This window comes from Jaculus jaculus, chromosome 6, assembly GCF_020740685.1.
Source record: "Jaculus jaculus isolate mJacJac1 chromosome 6, mJacJac1.mat.Y.cur, whole genome shotgun sequence".
NCBI lineage: Eukaryota > Metazoa > Chordata > Mammalia > Rodentia > Dipodidae > Jaculus > Jaculus jaculus.
This window is the reverse complement of record NC_059107.1, coordinates 139946514-139971268: the sequence shown is the minus strand read 5'-3', so window position 1 is coordinate 139971268 and position 24755 is coordinate 139946514. Positions and strand designations below refer to the sequence as shown.

The 24755-nt window shown below is 40.0% G+C and overlaps 1 protein-coding gene across 1 annotated transcript in view; it reads right to left on the bottom strand.

Moving 5' to 3' along the window:
• The window catches only part of Cfap54 (cilia and flagella associated protein 54), a 290039-nt gene that overhangs the window by 55985 nt on the left and 209299 nt on the right, over window positions 1-24755 (bottom strand). Inside the window, exons 62-63 of the mRNA XM_045152254.1 lie at window positions 3329-3493; window positions 2020-2243 (exon numbers count right to left, since the gene is read on the bottom strand). Coding sequence (XP_045008189.1) covers window positions 2020-2243; window positions 3329-3493 — 389 coding nt within the window. The remainder of the gene's footprint in view (window positions 1-2019; window positions 2244-3328; window positions 3494-24755) is intronic.

Genomic DNA, 24755 nt, shown 5'->3' with positions numbered 1-24755 from the left:
CATTGGGCTCATGGTGAATCAGGCCTGTTCAGGCCCTCATGCTTGTGTAGCAAGTGCACTTATCCACTCAACCATAACCCCAGCTCCCAAAGTATGTATTTTTTTAACTAAATCTTACTCTTTTAATTCCCAAAATAACTAGAATCCAACATCCTAGTTTCTGGGAAATATGTGGAAATCATCTGAAAACTCTTCCTAAGTGAGTCTAGTATATGACACCAGAGATGATTCCTTAACTACAACTGGAAATCATCTCTTTAATCGAGCTATATCTTTGTTTATTTCTTTGTCTTTTGTTTGCATGTGAGACATAGTTTTATTTTACAGCATAGGCTGGCCTCAAACTCATGACCCTTCTGCTTTGCCTCCTGAATGCTGGGACTATAAGTACCCATGTGGTGGCTTTAACTGAGTTCTTAAAAATTCCTTACATATTTTTAAAAATTTTATTGACAATGTCTCACCATGTAGTCTAGGTTGGCCTATAATTCACAATCTGTTTCAGTCTCCTGAGTGCTGGGATTACAGATATGTGCCATCATCACGTATCGCACTTTTTAATTTTTTTAAATTTATTTATTTGCAAAACAGAGAGAGAATAGGCATTCCAGGGCCTCTAGCCACTGCAAATGAACTCCAGATGTGCCACTTTGTGCATCTGGCTTGTCTGGGTCCTAGGGAATTGAACCTGGGTCTTTTGGTTTTGTAGGCAGGTACCTTAACTGCTAAGCCATCTCTCCATCCAACATCTACCTTTTTTTTTTTTTTTTTTTTTTTTTTTGGTTTTTTGAGATAGGGTCTGACTCTAGCCCAAGCTGCCCTGGAATTCACTCTGTAGTCTCAGGGTGGCCTTGAACTCACAGTGATCCTCCTACCTCTCCCTCCCAAGTGCTGGGATTAAAAGCATGCGCCACCACGCCTGGCTTCACATCTACACTTTTTAAAGACACAATATATTAACAAACATCTAAGTCTCTTGACTGCATGGACAGGAAATGTTCAAGAATATTTTTTCTAAATATCATTTCCTGCCAAAATATAAAACTGCTACATTGAGATAGGATGAGACGCATAAGGGTTGCAGAACAAGTCCTGTTAAAGAGCTCTTCTCTGGTAGCATTAGTAACGGAAACATGGGCATGTCTAATACAAGCAAGTCAGAAAAAGTAAAGTGCTAAATGGCTAGGTTCAAGTAGAGTTCATTCAAAATCAATGACTAGATTTTTTTTTCTAATTTTGAAATAATTTTATAAAAGTGAATGGATTTATTAATGTAATAAATATGTAGTAACATTCCTCAGGAACACTGTCCCCAGTTTTTGAGACAGGGTCTCTCAGTAGCCTGGAGCTCACTGATTCAGATAAACTGTCAGGCAGCAAGGCCCAGGGACCTTCTTGCCTTCACTCTCCCAACACTGGGATTACAGGTGTATACCACCACATCTGGCATTTAATTGTTAAAACTCTATTATATTCACCTTTTTATTACTTGTCAATAAGATATGTTAAAAGTCTTCTTTTTGGAAAAGTACATCAAATTTAATAGTACTTTTACGAATGAAAAGTCCCCCAAGTTTTGATTTGTTTAAAACTTTTACCTTTGTGATCTATTCATACCACTGTAATACATATACACAATGAATTTTATGAACATTTAAAACAAAGCTGTGGAGGTGGGATTGTAGTTTAAACACTCAGGCTAGCTTCATTATAATATGGTACTTAAATTTGTATTACTTCTTGAGAAAGCAACTTCTTGAAAGATGTTCTCTCCAGGAATATAGAAATACCCAATAAAATCTGGAGACCAGCAAGGACATGACAGAACTTTTGAACCGGGAAACATCCTGAAACTCCAGGCTGTTGGATTGGCCTGTCTACACAGCACAACAGACACAAGCCCCGGAAGAACTCTGGGTAGATGCGATATCTTTTTGTCACAGGTACTAACTGGCTCCCTTGTGAAATAGGTGGGTGTTTCTGGGACATTTCACACAGGTAAATCTTTTTGAACTTTACCTTGCTTGTTGATTCATATAAGGGTCTTTCTGAAGTGAGGATATTTTCCAAACCTTGATAAAGCTCTTTTGGAAATTCTTCAATACAAGAAGATGAATAGAGTTGTAAGTATTTTTTAAGAAACAAATGCATTTCTTTTTGGCGTAATATCAGCCCCGAGTTGTATAGAGACGTGAGAAGCGTATCATCAGGTAAAGAAATCCCAGATACTGGCGTGGCAGATGCTTAAGGGAAAAAACAAACAAAAAAACCTTTATGTTAATGATGAAAAAAGTCTCAATATCAGGTTTGGCTTACAAATCAAGTCCTCTACCAGCTAGTGATTGCCCCATCTTCCGCAGAATTTATATGCTAATGAACTGCTGATTGCCACTGGAAGGAAAGAAATTCAGAGGCAGTTGTATGACAACTGCACCATCTAGCCTGTCCACTTGTCTTATTGGAGGCTCCCCACAATATAAACATGAAGAAGGAATTGGGGTTCAGGTGATTTATCTGAAAATCATCTCAAGAAGTACAAGTAAGAGACTGGGAAAGTCGGGCAGGGAAAAAGAAAAAGCACTAAGAAGGGGTAGTGATACATGAGTTGACTAGGCCTTTAGGCAAGGAGAGCTCAGTCCTGATGAAGGCCTTCTGGGAAAAACAAAACAAAGCAAAGCAAAATAAAACAAAAACTAGAGAACTGTCCAAATGGGAGACAGGAGTTGGAATGTGGATATATTTATCACTCCCTACCTCATTAGTTGAAGGCAATTGCTGGGTGTGGAACACCTCCAATTTCAAGGACACAAGTCATGATAGTATGTATGACAACAAGCTCATAAGAAGGGCTGGTGTAAAGCAGATTTTACCAGTTTTTCTGGATATTCTTTAGATTTTAATTTTTTAAAATCCATATAATTAAATATTCCTCCTAAAGCCACGCATTTCTCCTGTTTTGCATGTTATATCCTGGAACATTTTTCCCAAGGGCAAATTTCATTTTATCTGTTTTATAAGCTGTCACTGGTTGTTAGCTGTGTGAGCCATGGACCACTTTGGCAGTCTTGGGAAGCCTCTGGATGCTTCTGTCACATGTTTTAAGCATTTTTTATGAAAAAGATATGTAGAATATCTAAGGAAACCAAATACACTGAAATACTATTCCAGCCAAAGGACCATGTATCCTAGCTTAGGAGACTCTAAAACTTGTCTTCTGATAAGAGATTGCTCAGAAAGATAGCAAAAAATTATTTTATAATTCTAAGTAAGAAACATGACAAGAGACCTGAGTAGTAATGTGATCTCTCTTTAACACATCAATACCCACCTAGCAGTTTGCTCATATTATTAATTCTTTGCAGATGTATGTAGTAACGTAGGAGAAGAATCCATGTAACATCCACTCTGGTAATTTTGGCATCTGTATGCTCACAGATCTCATCATTTTGGTGAGAAAATGAATGAGAAGTCTGGAAGACAACTTGGTAGTTTTCTGAAAGTAAAAAATAAATATGTATATGCATATAGTTATGTTTTTCTTGAAAAATAACCATGAACTCCCAAGGGAAAGACTAGTACATGAACATATATGTTCAATTAAAAATGTCTTGTAGGGCTGGAGAGACGGCTTAGTGGTTAAGGGGCTTGCCTGCAAAGCCTAAGGACCTATGTTTGACTCTCCAGATCCCACATTAGCCAGACACACAAAGGTGAAGCAAGCACAAGGTTGTAAATTCCCATTAGGTGGCACAAGCGTGTGGAGTTCTATTTCAGAGGCTGAGGCCCTGGTATGTCAATCCTCTCTCTCGCTCTGTCTCTGACTCTCTCTCTCACTCTCTCTAAAAAAAGTAAAAATAAATGTTTGGTATCACAATGATATCAAACACAACAGTAAGAAGCCAGCTGTAGACTGAGAAAAGATATTTATAACACTGATGACTTCTTTTTATCTAATATTTCTAAGCATCACACACCAACCAGGAAGGAAATTCAAGCAACACAAATTTGATAAGTCATTCATAGAAACAGACAAAGAATTTCACTGGGTAATTCGCAGAAAAGTAAACCCAAGTGAGGGGAATGTTAGCATCATTAAAAAAATCAGTGGAGGGCTAGAGAGATGGCTTAGTGGTTAAGCGCTTGCCTGTGAAGCCTAAGGACCCTGGTTCGAGGCTCGGTTCCCCAGGTCCCACGTTAGCCAGATGCACAAGGGGGCACATGCGTCTGGAGTTCGTTTGCAGAGGCTGGAAGCCCTGGTGCGCCCATTCTCTCTCTCTCTCCCTCTATCTGTCTTTCTCTCTGTGTCTGTCGCTCTCAAATAAATAAATAATAAAAAAAAAATTTTTAAAAATCAGTGGAATGTAAATTAAATTGAAATACCATTTCACACACCTCAGGAATTGACAAAATACTAAAGATCTGAGTGTATGGGTATGAATGAGGAGAGCAACCTGGCTGGATCTAATGAAAATGCAGACACTTAGATATGGGTACAAAGAGTCTTGCTCAAGGATGTTCTTGGTATTTTTGTTTTGTAAGAACAAGGAACCTTTGGAAATCAAGGTCTGTTCACCTGCTAGAAGGAATAAAATGGAACCCCAAGGAAGGTAACACAGTATAGAGGCTCCGCTCCCATCGCTACTGCACTCCTCACAGGTGGATTTGAGTGGCTGTGCTCCTTGGGCTTCTCTGAACTTTGAATTTTGAGTCCTACTTTTAAAAAAATGGGAACAATAGGGTGTTTACCTATAGTTACTGAAAACATATGAGTTTAAACAAGCGGGCTGCACATGGTACTGTGAATGCCAAGTTGAAGGCATGTGGTGCAATTCTTTGCGTCATTTATATACCCACATGTATGTAATATTTGATTAGAATAGTAATTGTCTCTGGGGAGGAAAGAAATGGTGATGAGCAGGATCTTCTGTGAGCAATGGCCTATGCATGCATTCTGTTTTTCAATTTATTCTCATATCTTTTTGTGTGTGGGGGGGGAGGGGGGAATGCATGTGGAGGCTACAGCCGCCTGGCTTTTCCATGGGTGCTGGGAATCAGAACTCATAACCTCATGTTTACAGGGCCAGCACTTTGCAAACTGAGTGACATCCTCAGCCCCTGCATGTACTCTTAAAAACAAACAAACAAACAAACAAAAAAAAACCTGAGTTCCCATGGGTTTTGTGGTCAATTTTAAAAATGGACCATTTTCCCCATGCCTTCAGTTTCTCTCTATAGTCCTGGTTCCCTCTCTACATCGCAACCCATCAACCTGAAGCAACCACTAACCAGACTGCATGTTAGTAATCCCAAAATTAATCTTAACCCTTTATATATAATAAATGTGTTATAAATTTTGTTTTGGAGAAATTTATAGGGAAAAAATGAATCTCTTTATCCACAATTTTCTTTTTTCATTAAACATTATGCTTTAATTTATTAAATATTTTGTTTATTTTTATTAGAGAGAGAGGGAGAAGGGAAAAAGAGAGGAAGACACAGATACAGAATGGGCATGCCAGGGCCTCCAGCCACTGCTAACGAACTCCAGACGCACGTGCCGCCTGTATACATGGCTCACGTGAGTCCTGGGGAATGAACCCTGGATCCTGAGGCTTTACAGGCAAGTGACTTTACTGCTAAGCCATTTCTCCAGCCCCTATACTTTTAATATTTACTCAACTTAATCAATGTAGCTGTAATTTATTGACATTTTATTACTATATGGAACCCCATTAAATGAATATAGTAAAATTTATTTGTATAGTCTATTATTGATAGCCATAAATGTTCTTTATATTTGTAATTTCTTTTGTTTTAAATTGTAGCTATTGCAAACAAGACTACTGTGAATCTTTGCATATACAGTATTTGTTACATAAGTATGCACATTACCTAGAAGTAGAACTAGTAGTTCTTTTTCTGGTATTTTTAAAACAGACTTTCCTTTTGTACTTCTATATCAATTGCTCCAGCAATTTATCAAATCCCACACAGTGAAACTTGCTGAAATTGTTACTGAAGCCACATTAACTCTATAAATCTTTAAAAGACTTGTAGCTTGTAAATAGTGCCCTTATTAACTATAAATAGTATGTTATCTTATATCTGTAAATCAAATTTTATAATTTTTGATTGAAAAGTTTAGCTAATCCCTAGCTATCATATATATATATGTATATATATGTTTTTGAAAGGTAGAGAAATATAATGTTACCTGCAGCAATCTCGTTAAGTGTTCTTCTTGTCTGCAGTTTCAGATGACTGACTATCTGTGTGGATGAGGCTTGAATAATGACAGTCCATTTCCATTTCTTTTCCCTGTGGTATTATGTAGGGTGGAACTTCTAGAACAACTGTGACCTGACGTGGTGGGAGCTTTTTCACTTCTGCTTTGGAAGGAAATCATTTAACTTTCCCGTGTGGGGTGTAAGTGATATGAATTTTTCCCCCACTTTTACCTTTTTTTTTTTTTCCTACATGTTTAGTCAATCACTGAAATGTTAAACAGACAAATTGCTGGGTGGAAAAGGTGAAAGTGACAGTGCTTGATTCATGCCTCTAGCACATTTGTAACTTTTTCAGAAGGATTTTCCCTGTAATTCCTAGTTTTAGAGTCACAAGTAGTTGTTGAGTTTCACTGAATTTTCCTGAGATGATGATTATTATTCCTTTTTAATCTCTTAATGTAGTGATAAGGTTTAATAAATGTTCTAGTGTCAAATTACATTTGCATTTCTGGAAATCATCCAAATTGACATCACATATCTTTGAACGTGCAGCTTGTTTTCACCAGTTACACATTTACATGATCAAAAATGAAGTCTCCTCTCCCCAGAGGCGAGTATTTTTACCATTTGTACTTTGCTTCTAATGGTTAGTCTATCACTGAAAGAAATTTTCTTACCGCAATTTTCCCAAACTGTCAGTTTTAGAGAATCTACTTATTAGCTCTCTTCTTTGACAGGTGAGGTAGTAGCTCATATAACCAGTCCTCTGTACTTCAAAATTGGTGTAGTTATATCACCACATACGCCTGTGATGCCCTAAAAGCTTTCTTTCCAGTAGCATCAAATGTAGACAGCATATGTTGCTATCCTACTTTCTAAACCAATGATATCTGTCTCTTCAATTCTTTCTCCGGGACAAGCTTTCTATTCTCAGAATTGGTAACCATTATGCTCTGGTCTGTATTCATAACGCTTCTTAGTGTTATCTCTAAGTTGCAAATAAATCAAAGGTATTTGTGAGTTGTGGTGGTGCACAACTGTAATCTCAGCACTTGGGAGATGGAGGCAGGAATATCGGGATTTAATATCACCCTTGGCAATACAGGAAATTCAAGGCCAGCCTTGACCATATGAGACCCTATCTCCAAGAGTATTTGTATTATTATCATTGCACAAAGACTTTCCTTATACAATCATTAACAATATTTCTTTCATGCAGGTTTCATGCCACAACTTCGTGACCCACAAAGAATAAAGCTCTTAACCTGAAGATTAGGTGGATTTGTATTTATTTGAGAGAGAGAGAGAGAGAGAGAGAGAGAGAGAGAGAGAGAGAGAGACAGAGACAGAGACAGAGAGACAGAGAAAATGGGCATGCAGGACCTACAGCCAGTGCAAACGAACTCCAGACGCATATGCCCCTTGTGCACATGTGCAACATTGTGCGCTTGCATCACTTTGTGTCTGGCTTATGTGGGACCTGGAGATTCGAACATGAGTTCTCAGGCTTTGCAGGCAAGAACCTTAACCACTAAGCCAGCTCTTCATCACATATGGCTAAAATATTTTTATTATTTATTTGCAAGAAGAAAGAGACAGAGAGCGAGAAAGGGGGAGAGAGGAGGGAGAGAATGAGCACACCAGAGCCTCTCTGCCATTGCAAATGAACTTCAAATGCACGTGCTACCCTGTGTTTTTACATGGGTACTGGGAAAGTAAAACACCCCAGTCATCAGGCTGTGCAAGCAAGTTCCTTTAACAGCTGAACCACCTCTCCAGCCTTAATACTCATGCATCTTTACATTTATTTATTTATTTATTTATTTATTTATTTATTTATTATTTATTTGCAAGCAGAGAGAAGAGAGGCAGAGAGAATAGATGCACCAGGGCCTCCAGCCACTGCAAACAAATTCAAGATGCATGTGTCACTTTGTGCATCTGGCTTTACAGTGAATTCTGGGGAGGTGAACTGGGTAATTAGGCATTGCATTCAAGCACCTTAATTACTGAGCCATCTCTGAAGCCCTAAACCTCATTTATCTTTAAGTCATGCCATATATATCTTTAACTCACTTAATTAGATCAGGAATCCTTTAAAAATAATTTCCGCCGGGCGTGGTGGTGCACGCCTTTAATCCCAGCACTCGGGAGGCAGAGGTAGGAGGATCTCCGAGAGTTCAAGGCCACCCTGAGACTCCATAGTGAATTCCAGGTCAGCCTGAGCCAGAGTGAGACCTTACCTCGAAAAACCAAAAAAAAAAAAAAAATTTCCCCTGGAACTTCCAAATATTCTTTTCTCTTCACTAGAAGAGTTCACGTCCTACCACATTCCTAAAAGCTTCTAGCTTCTTAATTATTCTGTCTGTTCTGAAATTCAGCCAAGCTTCTTGAAGGCATTCTAAAGTTTTCACACTTTCTACTCGGAATTCGTATGTTTCCAGATGGGTGTATATTTGGAAACACTGAGTGTCCCTCTCTACCTCCTTCTTTCTCTCCCTTCCTTCCTTCCTCCTGCCTTTAATTCCTTGTACCTCATATTCACTTACTTTTTTTATTTGCAATATTATATGCTGTGGAGTATTCTCAAATACCAGCTTCAAAACAGTGCTCCGAGAGTAAACTACTAGAGCCTTTTGAAGCCCTCACGGTTGACCTGAATATATAACTTTAGCTAGAAGCTCAACTTGCCCTTGAAACTTCAAAGGCCGTGCCCTGATCCCTGGCATCTGTTACTGATAGCCAGAACTCAATGCCGATCTGATTCTCACTCCTTTCTAATTTAGCTATATCACCTCCCTCGGGAATCTGTTTTATGTCAGCACATTATCTGTGGTAATGTTAAATTTTCATTTTAGGTCTAGCTCTTCTATTCATTTATACTTCTTGGATAATGGTAGGACTTTTCAACTTAAAGACTTACCTCTCCTTTCAGCCCTGAAAAAATATTTATTTAAAAATTTTTTTTTGTTTATTGTTTATTTGAGAGTGACAGACAGAGGAAGAGGCAGAGAGAGGCAGAAAATGGACGCGGCAGGGCTTCTAGCCACTGCAAACGAACTCCAGACGAGTGTGCCCGCTTGTGCATCTGGCTAACGTGGGTCCTGGGGAATTGAGCCTCGAACCGAGGTCCTTAGGCTTCACAGGCAAGTACTTAACCACCAAGCCATCTCTCCAACCCCCTGAAAAAATATATTTTAGGAGGTGGAAAGATGGCACAGTGGTATAAAGGTGCTTGCTAGCAAAGCCTGATGACCCAGGTTCAACTCCCCAGCACCAACATAAAGCCAGATGCACAAAAAGTGGCACATGCATCTGGAGTTCATTTGCAGTGGCAAGAGGCCCTGGCATGCCTATTCATTCTCTCCCTCTCTCTATCTCTTTCTCCCTCATACCTCTGCTTGCAAATAAATAAAAGTTTTAACACAATGTTTTTGCATCCAGTTCAGTGATGACTCATTTATGTTTTCTCCCTTGAATATCTTTTAGTTAGCTTAAATGAATTAAAATTTCTTTATTGTCTCCATTTTTCCTCCTTTCTCTTTTCTCCTCTTCCTTCTCTCCTCACCTCTCTCATTCTGTAAAGGAAGGCAACTTGATTTATGACAGGAATGACACTAAACTGTTGTGAAGAAGGGTGGTTATCCCAATGAAAGGTGTGGGGTTTATTAGATAGCCATACAAACAGAATTCATCTTGACTGCAGCCTCAGTCCACATGCAAGGATAGATTCAGGAGGAATTGTAGCTCCAAGTGTAAGAGAGGAAATAGAAGCAGGAACACAAGAAGGCATCTTTATGATTTTTGTGTAGGAAAGAATTTCTAAGATTGAACGTCACTGTATTATCAAAGAAATTATTTATCTGGGTATGCTGATTCATGCCTGTATTCCAAGCACTGATGCAGGAGGATTGTAAGTTCAAGGCTGATTGGTGTTATAGATCAAAACCTTGTCTTAAAAACAAATAAAAAGATGTTATAAGTACAGACTTGGGATAATCAAAACCAAATACCTCAAAGAAAGTAAAAAAGGTGGGAAAATGTATTTGCCATACATATGTTTTTTTAAGTCCATATCGAAAATTTATAGAATCCTCTTCCATATCTCTAAGAAAATATTTCCCCCATAATAGGTGTGGTTATCAAATAAGAGGGTCCCTCCAAAAAGATTATGCAATGGCCAACATACTAGATAGAATACAGTATATCCAGCAAGATTAATTTAAAAGGAAACTGCCTTGGAGAACTTGGCCGTATCTGCTAAAGATAAATAAGTGTATACCCTGTGATCCACAAGTTCCACTCTTTGGTATATACTTAAAACACATGTGTCTCTGCCCAGGTCAACTTCAAGTATGTTCAGAGTAGCTACAGTCATGAAAGCCCCAAATATTTACCAGTGGAGAAATAATAAATTGTATTGCAATATCCACAACAGAGTGATTCTCAACAGCAGTGTTAAACAAAACAAGCCAGTTACATGGGAAGACAATAACAAGTAGATTATTTAATTTATAAGAATCCAAAAGCTGGCCAAGCTAATTTATGTTAGCAATCAGCAGGAAAGGAGGTTGACAGGAATGAGGTTGTGATGTAGCCTCCTAGAGAGCTACCTTTGGCCCATTTCTTGGCCTAGTGATGCCTGCGTAGGTGTTTCCTGTGTGAAAATTAATCAAGCTATATGCTCATGATTTGTGCTCTTTTCTGTGTTTGTGTTCCAACACAGTTAAACATTTATTTCCAAAAAACCATCCTTTGGTGACTCTTAGGTTGAAAATACTCATGTACTATTGGCACCGCCTCCTCTCCTTCTGGAAACCATCCCAAAACAGCAAAGAAAGCAGGTGATGACACCAGTTCTATTCTGAAGAAATCAGAGAAGAGATGAAATCCCAAGTCACAAACTGTGTGAAATCATGCTCGAAGCAGTTGCCATCAAGCAGAGCACTGAGACGGAGGCAGACGACGACGGGAGGTGTAAATCCCGGGAAGAAATAGCAAGGCACACTTCCTGACGGCGAACTATGGATTTGTGAGAGGTGCTATGGGGCCAGCCAATCTGAGACATCATTTTCAGATCCACTGTTCAAAGAGAAAGGAATTTAAAAATTTGAAACATAATGTGTGATAAACCAAAGCAATTTATGTAGCAGCTTTTCCCTGAAAAAAAAAAAAGTATAAAAATCAGTGAAATGTCATTCAGAGTCCATTACATTGCACTGGCTAGAGAGAATCACACCCCAAAACCCAGTTACATTGCATGACAGACCTGGGTAACATTACTGAAGGACATGCTCAGCTCTGAGACCTGCTCACCCTGCATCAGACAGTATTAGCACCACAGACTCAAAGAGGATCTTCTCTTATGTTAATGACTGGCAATAAGGCAAGTAAAGTATCCAAACTGCTGAAAGATAGGGTCTCATGTGGCCCAGGCTGGCGTCAAACTCACTACGTGGCAGAGGTTGACCTTGAACTTCTGATCCTCCTTGCCTCCAGGGCCTCAGTGCTGGGATCACAGGCACACACCAACACTCCCACTTTATACAGTGCTCCAAGGGCCCAACCCAGGGGCTTCGTGGCAAGCAGTCTACCAACTGAGCTACATCCCAGCCCAGAACCATATCTTTTATCCCAGCAGTTAATATTGGATTAACTGGGCCATATTTTCGGGGACGGCTCAAGGTCATGGTGACATGCCTTGGCGGGAAGACAGGAGGGCAGCGGCACCATGCCATATGAGCCCTCCTTGTGCTCTTCATGTGGAATGAATAAGTTAATCAAAATACCAGGTTCTCGGTCAACCTCCTGCTTGATGGAACAGTGAAAGTCACTCACACAGCTATGGAGTCATCTACCGTACTGTGTGTGATAGAGCAGGAAGTGGTTGCAAAGTCCCCTGCAGCACCCAGAGGCACAGGGCTGCTCCTGGGTCAGCACTGACTGGACGACTCGAGGTGCAGCTGAATGCTCTTTTACAGAATGCTCGTGGGAACTAGTTCACTCCAGAGAACTAGTGACAGGACAAGCCATAGAGCAATTAGACTTAGGTAGGTGGCCAACACGTTCTCAAAAATGAAAGGAGTAAGCCTTGGCTTCAAGGAAAATCACCGACATTTGCTGCCAGTGGTAAAATTCAAGTTTTCAAGTGGAAATTTTGAATTTTGGAAAATGAGTACCTAAGTATCTTCCAATACTTACCCATCTATGATAGGAATGTTGGGAGATACTTTAGGGTTTATGTTGTTTTGCATTGCCTAAGAAAATATATCCATGTTTTGGGCAGGAAAGATGGGTCAGTGGTTAAGGCACTTGCTGCCTTAATGACCCAGGGTTCAATTCCCCAGTACCCACATATAGTAGGTGCACAAAGTGGTACATGCATCTTGAGTTTGTTTATACTGGCTAGAAGCCATGGCATGCCCATTTTCTCCACCACCCCCCCTTACTATCTGCTTGCAAGTAAATAAAAAGAAAATATGTCCATGTTTAGAGGCTGGTAATAGCTCCAGAAATGGGTATGTTCCAAATGCCTAATATGTTTCAGGTATCTCACACTGGTCTTCACTCCACACCTTAGTCTTTGGGCTCTCTGTTGAAAGAATCTGGACAAGACACCCAAAGTGTAATGTAGAAGATAGGTGGAGTATATTACAAGGCAAAATAAGGCACTGTCAAGGGTAAGAGTGACCAATGGCTGAAGGGACCACTGCAAAGGAAAACATCCATGGGGTGTGTAGCAGACAGCTTCAGGTTCACTGAGATGAACTTCCAGACCAGGCACAGTTATGGAGGAAGGGATTTATTGAAGCTTACAGATCCAGGGGAAGTTCCATAATGGCAGAAGAAGCTGGCCTGCCTTCATAGGCCCAAGCAGACAGAGAGAGAAGCACAAGCCTAAAGGTCAGAAGCCACAGCACACTTCAGGAACTCCAGCTAGGCATACTTTGCATATCTTCAGATTGAAATCAGAAACCCTTCACCACAACTTAAGATCCACCCAGTGACATTGCCTCCAGCCAGGTAGCCAGCAGATGCAAACCACAAACAATTGAATATATTGGGGGCCATCTATTCTATTCAAACCACCACCTGGTGAGAGTGGACAATGGTCAGAGAGACCACTGTGTCAACCTACATCTTTAGATAGCCTTTGATACTATTATTAATGTGATTGACTAGCCCAATAACATCATGTAACAGCAAATTAAAAACAATCAAAGAAAGAGTGAATAAAAATGGATTTATAAAAATGGCTATGTGTTGGCAAGAGAAAATAGCTTTCCCTTGACAGGTCTCACAAAGCCCTGCTATATCTATCTTCCCCTCTTTGGTCTAATCTGTATTTATCCTTTGACATGATATTTCATGTTTTATGAAGTTACAGTTGTGGTAATTCTACCATCCCTAACCTATCACTGTTTTTCAATTGAAAAATTAGTACATTAACTGGGCCAAGGGAAGTGAGACCTGGAACTGATATTTCAAGGAAAAGATAGAATAAACCTTCTGTTGTGCTGATCTTCTAGTCAAAGATCATGACTTGGGACAAAAAACACTGCTAAGTATGGAAATCCATCACCTATCACCTCAAGAAATAAGAGACCTTCCCCTTCTAGAAAATGGAAAACACTTTTCTTTGAGATGGACAGTTGTCATCCCATTTTCCAGAATGTGTATAAGATAAAACTACCCCTCCTTCCATTGCTATCTCCTGGTTTGTTTATGCAGAGGCAGAAGGTAGTAGGAACCCCAGGGCATAATTAAAATTAGAATCTTACAGTTTCATTTTTTGGTTTTACAAGCTGTTTAGCATAAGAAAGGGGCCCATACTCCCTGACCTTAAAGTTAGCTAATACCTGACTATCTCCCTAGCACACTGATGGCCTACTAAGTACAGCAAGTTCTGTTTTCCATAGTTGGGGTCTACAGGAAGAACAAAGGGAATAAGAGAAGTCTAAAGCAGAGAGAGAGAGAGATTGAGAGAGAGAAACTTCCTGTAGACTTATGTTGTGAGTTAAGATATCTGCTAGTTCCTCTCACTGTGCAATAATATGGTAAGTCAGTACTATGTCTGTTTATATGAATATCATATGTCCTTGAAAAAGACCCTTGGTCCTCAATGTGGCAAGACAGAACATTGTTGGCCTTACTTCCCTGAAGATTGAAAAGTTCTTCCAGGGATCAGAGCCTCAAATGTTGTTCCTGTAATTAGGAAACCCCTTGGCTTCCACTGGCCTCCAATTCAACCATCATAGTCCAGTCTGGGGCAAATCCTGAAGTCTCAGGAATATGTTTTCTCCTTGACAGCAACATTTTGGACAAGTGTACTCTGAATTTGCAGGGTAATGAGCATCAATGACACTCATGTGACCAAATGTTCCATTCCAACTTTATACTGTTCATGAATAATTTACTCTTTACCCACGCTTTTTGAGTAATATCTGAATGTCTTCTTTTTGGGGGCAAGGACATGTTAATAAAATGGGGGCCCAAGTTATCTTCAACCCCATCAAAAATCTCACAATCAAGGCCCTTCCTTTATTCCTAAAACTTAGTAAATAAAGCTCTGCGAATTAGATACTTATTCCTCTTGGAAACCTTAGTTCTGGAAAGATGGAACATGTTATCTGGATCCTTAAGTTATTGTAGTTACTTTCTCATTGCTAAAACAAAATGGACAAAACAGACAAAACACACAAAACTGACGGAACACTTGATCAGAAGCATCTAAGGAGGAGAAAGGGTTTATTTCAAACTTAGTTTCAAGGGGAAACTTTACTGTGGCTTTGCAGAGCAGAGGTAAGCAACAAAACAAAATACAATGACATATGTTCATTCTCACCCTGAGTGTTTTTCCTCAACAGTGGTCCTGTGGCCACTGCTCACTCTGATCCTTGAAAGTGTCCCACTGCACCATGTAATGCACTCCACCTGTCTGCCACATGATGCTATGTTTCACCCGAATTCCTTCAACAGAGATCATGAGGACCAGGAGCCAAGAAGTCCGAAGTGAGGTCTCCACAACATGGCATATGGTGCTATGAAACCATGCATGAGTAAACAATCCAGTTAAACTGCAAGATGGACTAATGTGCTTTAATGTAGCACAGTATAAAATTCTAATGAATCTACACTGCAGCTAACCTTTAAGAAATCACCACTCTACCAGCTCTAGTTGGGACTCAAGAATACCCATAATTATGTGAAGAGGTATTCAAGCACCCACATTTTCTAACTATGTATCTGTGTGAGACAGGATTTTCTTTACTTATTCCAGCAAAAACATTATGTTGTAGGAGAATAGCTGCAGAAGATCTGAGAGTTCTATTTTTTATTTAAACAGACATCAAAGAAACGTGTAATATGGAATTTCTGCTAAATTGTGATGGATTAATAACATTTCTAAAATTCACAAACTTTAATTTCAACTTTTAATTTCTAGTTTAATTTTATTTTTTCTATAGGAATAGATCTAATTTTTAACCTTTACTAAAGTAAATTTGATTAAATTATATCTTTTTAGACACATAATTTTATAATGCTTAGGGAGCTTTTCAAACTTATTTGCTTGGAATTGCATAAAAGTAAATCTCTAAAAAATTAATTTCTCAATATCAGTGTTTATTACCTAGCTCTTGTTAACATTTATCACTTGTGAGGACTTTTGGCTCCAATTAAGTTTCCTGCTGTATTAATTTGACTAATAGTTTAATAGGGTGCATCTAAATTGTTATTTATTATTTTTGCTTCCTAATGTATTATATTAATATCATAAAATAATACAAAACAATAAAATCAAGCATAACTCATATTAATAAATTCAAATTGATTAAGATAATCTATTATAAGACAAATACTGTCCGGCTTTATTAAGCAAAAAGAGTTTAACTCCTTGTCCCATGTAGCAGGCATATTCAAAATAAAATTATTTAGAAAGGTTGAAAATTAAAGGATAGTTAAATATGTAATAAGAAAATGTGAAACAAAAGAAAGCAATATTTAGCTACCAGACAAGGAAAGTTCTGGCCCAAAAGTAAAATGAAAATAGAACCTTTATAACATTATTGCTTGTCATACATTTGTAAATACCAAGTTTAAGAGTTAATTTGAATACTGTAAGGGGCTTGTACACATACTTCAAGAACAGGCAAAAATCTCAGTTATAGAAACTTAATAGTTAAGACCATTCATGCTCAAGTAGCATAATAGCAACAATACAGAAATTAAAAAAAAATAAAACACTGCAATAAGAGGAGAAACAGAATTATCTTAGTCATAGGAGACTTTTATCTTGTCCTGAGGGAGATAAACTAGTCTCTGGAAAAAAAAAAAAAAAACTTGCGACATTTGATACCCTTCACATATTTCAAACAGACTTCTCCATATTATAAGAATGCATATTTTTGTATGGCTTATAAGTGAAGAAAAATTTTCATATTTTTAAAAATGGTTGAAAGAAATTAAAAGAATTTGTCATGCATGATAGTTATATGAAGACCAAATGTCAGAGTCAGTAAGAAAGTAAAGTGTCCCTCGAGTTCAGCCATGCTCATCCACCACATATTCTCCGCGGCTCCTCTCAGGCCATAACAGAAGAGCTGAGTAGGTGCAGCTGAAACCAGAAAATTACAATATTCGCCATCCTTCCCTTCTGAAAACAGCTCCTGTCTCAGACTTTATTCATAGACGATCAAACAAAGGAAAACTGTCTGGCAAAAGCTAGTGACATGAATGACCTTCGCATATTAAAACAACCAATTGAAATAAAATGGGGCTGAGAATGTGGCTCATTTGGTACAGTACCTGCCTATTATTCATGAAGCCCTCGGTGGATCCCCAATACAACCAGACATGGTGGTGCATGTCCACAATTCCAGCACTGAGGAAGTAGAGGCAACAGGATCACAAGTTCAAGGTCACCCTTGGCTACATAGTAACTTGAAACCTTATAAGGAAAAAAGATAAGATCTACTCAAAGAAAGTCTGAAAAGGCTCATTCCCAAAAGGTCTGGACTAAAGAAACATAAAGTACATATAATGTTCTTTGTTAAGATAATTCAATAGGATAAAAGCGTGAGCTATTTTAAGGTTAGTGTCTAAATGTAATAGAACTCCAACAAAAATACAAGATAGATTTTTTTTTAAATTACACAACTTGCTTTCAGAGGTGTTTTCTTATGTCATAAAAGGCATTTTTTAAATATAAAAAAAGATGAGCAGGAACTCACTGTGATACACCTCAATTTTGTTTTAAGACTATGATAATTTAAAACACATAGTACTGAAACCTGAATGTATCTGGTAATAGAAACTGAGCGAAAAGCACAAAAATTGGGTAGGCATCTGCAAAAGCTAAATTTGTAGCCACTTGAGGTGCTTTACATATTTCAAAAAGACTTCTGTAAGTTGCTGAAAGAATCTGACTAGGGGATATTTTAGCTATGACACAATCCAGAAGTTATCAGAGAGAAGAGTAATAATTCTCAGCTTTATAGAAAACTTTCTTCATGTGGCAGAAATACCACTAAAATGGTTAAATAATAACTGATAAATTGGGAAAAAGTATTTGCAAATCAAGTTGAAGTACTGCTTTCTACAGTAAAGGGCTTTCCCAAATATCTGTCCAAGGAAGAAGTCTTAGAAAAGATAGAGACAGCTCATAAAAAAAAAAAAAAAGATGTTTGGGGACTGGACAGATGGCTTAGCAGTTAAGGAGCTTGCCTGCAAAGCCTAAGGACTCATGTTCAATGCTCCAGGTTCCATGTAAGCCAGGCACACAGTGACACAAACACAGAATGTCACACATGCACACAAGGGGGCACATACCTCTGGAGTTCAACTGCAGTGGCTGGGGGTCCTGGCATGCAAATTTTCTCTCTTGCACACACAAAAAAAAAAATGCTTGGGAGACAGGAGAGGTGGCTCAGCAGATAAGGCGCTGGCCTGCAAAGCCTAAGGACCCAAGTTCAATTCCCTAGTGCCCATGTAAAGCCATGTGTCTGGAATTTGTTTGCAGTGGTAGAGGCCCTAACATGTCCATTCTCTCCCCACCTCCTCCCACCTGCCTCTTTCTCTCTTTCACTCTCTCTCTCAAATAAAAATAAGTCAAATAAAATAAAGATGCTTGGGACTAGAGAGATAGCTCATTGGATAAAGGCCCTTGCTTACAAATCATGCTGGCCAGGGTTCAATTTCCCCAAACTCACAGAGAGCCAGATCTCTCTCTCTCTCTCCCTTTCTTTGCAAAGAAATAAAAGTAATTTAAAAAATATGCTCAATCTTATTCATAATAAAATAGGAATAATTAAAACTAAGTCTTTTTTCTCCCATCCTGAAAACAAAGCATTTAATGTTTATAATATATCCATGTTAGCAAATGTGTGTGTGGAAAGTCCTTTAATTAATTGTCAGCAGGAGCACAAAGCACCAAAATCTTCTTGGAAAGCTTTTAGTAAAATCTATCAAACTTACCAATGAAATTACTCTTTCATGTAGCTACTTCACTCATGGGGAATTATGCACTAGATATGCTAGTCTATGTGTCTATGTACAAGCTGACATGTGTGCATTATTATAGACATGTATGCTTGTAATAATATAAGAGTAGAAACATCCTAAATTAATCAAAAGGAGAATAATTATGCTGCATCTATGTAAAGGAATACTACATAATCATAAAAATTTCTATGTAGTGATTTGAAAAGAATTGCCAAGATATATTTATTTAAGTTAAAGGAGCATTCCCACATATGTACATATGCAACACACACTACATTTGTACTTTTTATATTTTGTTTACTTATTTGAGAGAGAGAGATGGTGGGGCACATAGAAAGATAAAATGGATGTGTCAGGGCCTCTGGTCTCCACAAACTCCAGACACATACACCACTGTGTGCATCTAGCTTTACATGGGTACTGGGTCCTTTGGCTTAACTGCTAAGCCATCTCTCTAGCTGTATCTGTACTTTTTGATGAAAACAGAGAAACTACATCAGTGAAATACTGTTTATGTCAGATTTGCTTATTCAGCATATCATCTCCAAATTAATGTACTTTCTTATGGTAAAAAAATTACAAAGGTAGAATTTACATTTTCTGGGCTGGAGAGATGGCTAAGCGGTTAAGGCACTTGCCTACAAAGCCAAAGGTCCCAGGTTCGATTCTCCAGGACCCAGGACAAAGTGGTACATGCCACTGGAGTTCGTTTGTAGCAGCTGAAGGCCCTGGCTCGCCCATTCTTTCTCTTTCAAATAAATAAATAATAGAACATTTTAAAACACCACATTTTCTGTATTTTGTGCCTTTAGGGCATTCACGTAGGACTGAATCTGAGCTGTGGTGTATATAGTGATGGAGGAGTTTCTGGCAGGTGTGGATTCTCAGAGGAGATGGCATTTCCAAGCTTACACTTCCAGAGGGATGCCTATTTAGTAAACAATTTCCTGATTCTACCGCTTCCTTATGAGACAAACAAAACAGCATCTCCCTTGGTGGCTTAATCACTTCTGAATGCTTAGCCTTTAGTTTGCTCTCCCTCCCTCCCTGAAGCCCTCTAACATTCTCTTCCCGTTTGAAGATTCTGGGGTGGATTTGGGCCCTGCAGGAGAACCCCAGCAGTCTAGGTGATTCTAACGCAGACACAAGAAGTTGGTTACTGCATGGCGGGTGGGCCCTGAAGATGCTCACATCCCAATGCCCAGAACCTGTGAAGATGGGGAGTTACAGGACACAGGGAATGAAATTTTCCAGATTAGATCAAACTAAGGTTGCCTAGCAACTGTCCTCAACATGGGGAAGACTCTCCTGGGCTGTCCAAGGGACCAAATGTGGTAACAGTGTCCTGACATGTGGAATATGAATGGCTGAGTGGTTGAAGATGTTAATGTGGAAGAACAAGGAAGGGTCTAACAGCCAGGTGTTTCCAGTGGCCTCGAGCAGCTGGAGGAAAGGAAATGGATTGTCCCCTAATGGCTCCAGAGAAGCAGCTCTGCTGAGGATCCCAAGCCACTGACAACCCCCTTGGACATCTGACCAAAACCCACAATCGATTCAGGCTGATAAGCCAGGGCTGTCATGGTAATGTCAACAGGAATACAATGCTGACCCACGCTAATGTGTCAGTTCCAACCTGACTGCTTCTAGGAGAACTAGAAACAGAGTCTCAGAAAAGATGCCAGGAAAAGCTTCTCCCCATATCTTTTGGGTTATAGGGTTATGATTAAGAAAAAATTACTATTCAAAACATCGAACAAAGAAAAAAAAACTCTACATAGTTAAGCAATGTTGTCTTTAATGTTGAAAAGAAAAATTTAGACCAATGTTGGTTCATTATAGATGGTCTGTTTTTTTTGGTTTTTGTTTTTTCTGATTGAATTCTGACAATCATTTCCTTTCTCTTTGTAATCCACAGGTGTTACCAGAAATTGTTCCGATACAATGAGTGCACAGCCACCTTCAGAAGACCTGGGGAGTGTGGTAGAAGAGTCCCTCATGCTCTGAGTTGAGGGCACCCTTTACTGTCTGACTAACCCCCCACTCATGGACAAGTCTGTTATGAGCTCCAGCCTCATGCTGTCTGCTGGGTTCCCCCGCCTGCAAGGTTCCAACCAGCTCCCTCAAAGAGCACTCAGTAAAGTCCCAGCTCCACAGCTAAACCCACCCTGTCCCGGTGAGGTCCTCAGGCTTACTTCCACTCTTCACCTGTCACCCACGCCCCCTCCCTTGCCTGCAGTCAAGGGCAGCTGTGAATTAGAACGCTTCTGTGCGCTTCTTTCTGGACACAAGTCAGGCAGGGCTGAAGCTGCTTCCCAGTCTGCGTAGCCCACCTGCCCTACACAGTGACCAAAAGGCTTCTAAGCATCAGTTCTGCATCTTGAGTCTTTAGAAACTTGCTTATTGCAGCCAACACAGCCAGGGCTTAACACCTCAGACTTGAGAGTTGGGGAGGTGGAGGTATGAACTAACCATGGAAGACTGCTGACTCTTTACCTTCCCGAGCATCTCACTCGTTTGTAAGTGTGCATTAATGTTGTGCTCACAGAATCTTCCCAGAGCAGAAATGCAGTCAAGAGAGCACTAGGACTACTCATCCTCTAGACATTATTATCCAGCCTGTCTCACATTCTGCTTCCCACTGTTATCAGTCTTTGGGTTCCACGCATTTCTGGTCAGTTTCCTTTGATGTGCTGCAGAGATGGCTCAGAGGATAAAATGTCTACCATGAAACCATAAGGACCCATGTTCAGAATCCCAGAACACACATCAAAAGGTGGGTGCAGTGGCCCTCACCTATCATCCCAGCACTGGGGAGGCAGAGACAGGAGGACCTCTGGGCTGGCTGGCAAACTAGTGTAGCCAAATTGGTGAGGTCCACATTCAGAGATCCTGTCATAGAATATGGTACAGACAGAAGACCTGGCATCAATCTCTGGCCTTCACACACACACACTCACACATACACACACTTTTTCCTTTGTGTCTCTGAGAGACTCATATTCCTCTCCATTTCAGTGCTGCCTTCCATATTTTCTCACGCATGCCATCTTTTCTTTCTTGTTTTCTATTGTGACTCTAAAATGGAGAGTGCTTCTTCATTTTTGGTGGTCCTGACAATGGATGCATGGCTGTGGTGCTGTGTCTTCTCAGATTTAAGGAATCAGTGAGTGTATCTGAGTGGAATTTTGGGACTTGACTTTAGATCAGCACAGCTTTGCTTTGGTGAGCTTGGTTCTTACTATACCTCAGTGGTTTCACCTATAACACTCTCAACTAATCACACACACACACACACACACACACACACACACACACACACACACCCCTCCATCACTGCTAGCATAAGTAGGTTTCTGTCCATTCCCTCATATAAGTGGTGTGACTGGGTTGCCTTGCTACTCTGGGGAATTGTATCTTGGAGGCGCAGGACAATGAAGACAGTAAGCAAAGAAGAGCACCTCTACTTTTAGTTAGTTTCGAGGCCATCTCTGAACAGGGCTGTGGCAGGAGAGGAGGGACAAGTCTTCCTTTCAAGCAGGAAGACTGCCTCTGTTTCAAGAGATAGAACATATACTAAACATCAACAGTGATTCTGTTCTCCACAGGTCTCTGTTTATAGTCTTAATAATAGGTTCAGCAATGCGAGCTTTCAGCACGGCACACATTTATATCTTTATGTATCTCGTGTCTACTTAGTTGAAAGAGGCTGCATCTGGGACCACTCATTCTAAATGTTACTTTTAATTCAAAATGTCTTGTGGTAGTTAATAATTTTTATCCCAGTCGAATTTTTACTGGTGCTACAAGACAATCAAGATAGGGAGGTTGTGCATCTTTGAGCATGACTGCCAAGTCAGCATCTGGTTAATGTGTCTATACTGGATCTAAATATGGTCCCACAATGTCAGTACCATCATGTCAGGGTCTCGGTTCCTGCAAGATAGTGTACAGAATACTCAACAAATGGGACCAGGTGTACTGCTGGGTTTTCTTATTGTTCTGTGGTTATCCCATAATGCCTCAGGCTCTGCCAAGGTGGTCTGCCGTATGTCCTCTACATGGGACTGCCTTGTCAACATGTGCCTGGTCTCCCCATCCCATCTGGTACCTCATTCTCTGAGTCAATTTTCATCTGCTCTGCAGTATACTTTCCCAGGGGGAAGAAATTGTTCCTGATGAAATTTTATGCCATACTGCCTGTGTCCGATTCCCTTTTAAAAGACATTTATTTAGCTTCTGACATATGAATTTTGCCTTCATTAACATGGTCCTCTAACAAATGGGTTTGTATGATTTCAGTATTCTGACTGCCTGTGACAGGAAGCTCATGGAAGGCAAAACCTCCATCACTGATGCATTTGTTCTCTAATTGCTTCCAGCTAGAGAGACGTATCTGGCACTAGGCCTATGGTGAAGTGCTCTGGGTTCCATGCACAGAAAAGGAAAGGAGGGTAGAAAGAGAAATATCTGGTATTAGTGCTCTGCATTCAGAACAATGAGCATTGCTCCTCACCTCATATATAGATGAATACTAATATTGTTTAAAGCTAGATTAGTGAGGTTTCCTTCTGGGTGCAAATTTATGCTAATGGCAGAAAAATCAAACAAGTTTTATTTGTTGTTATGAAGAGATTTTTTTTCCCCTTTAGCAAGTTATTATCATATGAACTTCACTGCCATCTGTGTATTTGTGGAAACCAGGTGGGAATTCAGAAGATCCTTCCAACCCAAATAATGAAGTGAACGGAGTCATCTGCATGCATTAATTACCAGCTTGCCAGGAAAAGACTGGAGGGCAAAATAATTATTCTTTAGGCAAGGTAAAATGCAAAGTAGATTGGACTTTAAATGTGAGTAATTTCATAGTTAACATAGTAAAGAAGCTCTAATGGTCTCAAATGGAAACTGAAGAAATTGGAATATGCTGGAAAGCTGCAGGCATGGACAAATAAAAGCCCAAGCTCTGGCATTAAAAAAGAGGAAGAGGATGCAACTGGACCAACTTATACCGTCAGGCCTAGGGGATGACATTCTCCGTAGCTGCCCGTGGCTGGCAGACATTGAGGCAGCAACTCCTTCCTATCTTTCCCCACAGAGTCTCTCCCTTCTTTCCAGTTAGTTTCTAGTCGTCAACAGAACTTGTCAGGTGCGGCAGTTTGTGGGAGCATCCAGCAAACATTCACACCCTGTTGTAGCTACCTTTTCGTGGCTGAGAAACACACCCAACCAGAAGCAGGTTATTGGAGGAAAGGGTTGTGTTTGGGCTTACAGTCTCAAAGGGAAGCTCCATGCTGGCAGGGGAAAGCATGGCATGAGCAGAGGCTGGGCACCATCTCTGCCACAGCAGGTAGAAAACAACAGCAGGAGAGTGAGCCAAGCTCTGGGAAAGAGGAGCTGACTATACCACCTGTAAGCCTGCCCCTCACAATGCACTTCCTCCGGCAAGTTTCCATCAGCTGGGGACCAAGCATTCAGAATACATGAGTTGGTGGGAGACATTTGACTCAAACCACCACACATCCCTCTCCTCTTTCTCTAAGCATACACTTCACTCACACTGAACTTGGTGCTATGACTTGCACAACCAGTGGCACGGGATGAAGAGAGAGACCTAAAGTATACCTGTGTGGTCTGGCTTAAGGCTCTTGCCCTAGTATCAAGCCCACAGCATAGCCAGGACTGCTCTAAGCTGGGTCTCGCTGCAAGTTCCCAGAGCTCACCTAAGCCCCATCTGAAGCCTGAAGCAGAGCATGCTGGGAATGAAAAATAAGTTCTTCTTGTTGTAAGTCATGGTATTTGAGGTCTGTGTTAAATGAAGCTTATTTGTTGCACCTGCCTTAAAAACTAATAGCATACAAGGAAATGACTGGAATAAAGTAAAAACACAGAAGAAGCATCCAGAATTAATACTGAGCCAATATGAAGAAGAGACGGCATGCTAGTAGTCTGAGTCATGGTCTTAAAAGAGTCATGTATGTGGAGAAGCCTCTCAGTGCTGGGCTCTCGACTGCCTGGTCCCAAGTGAAG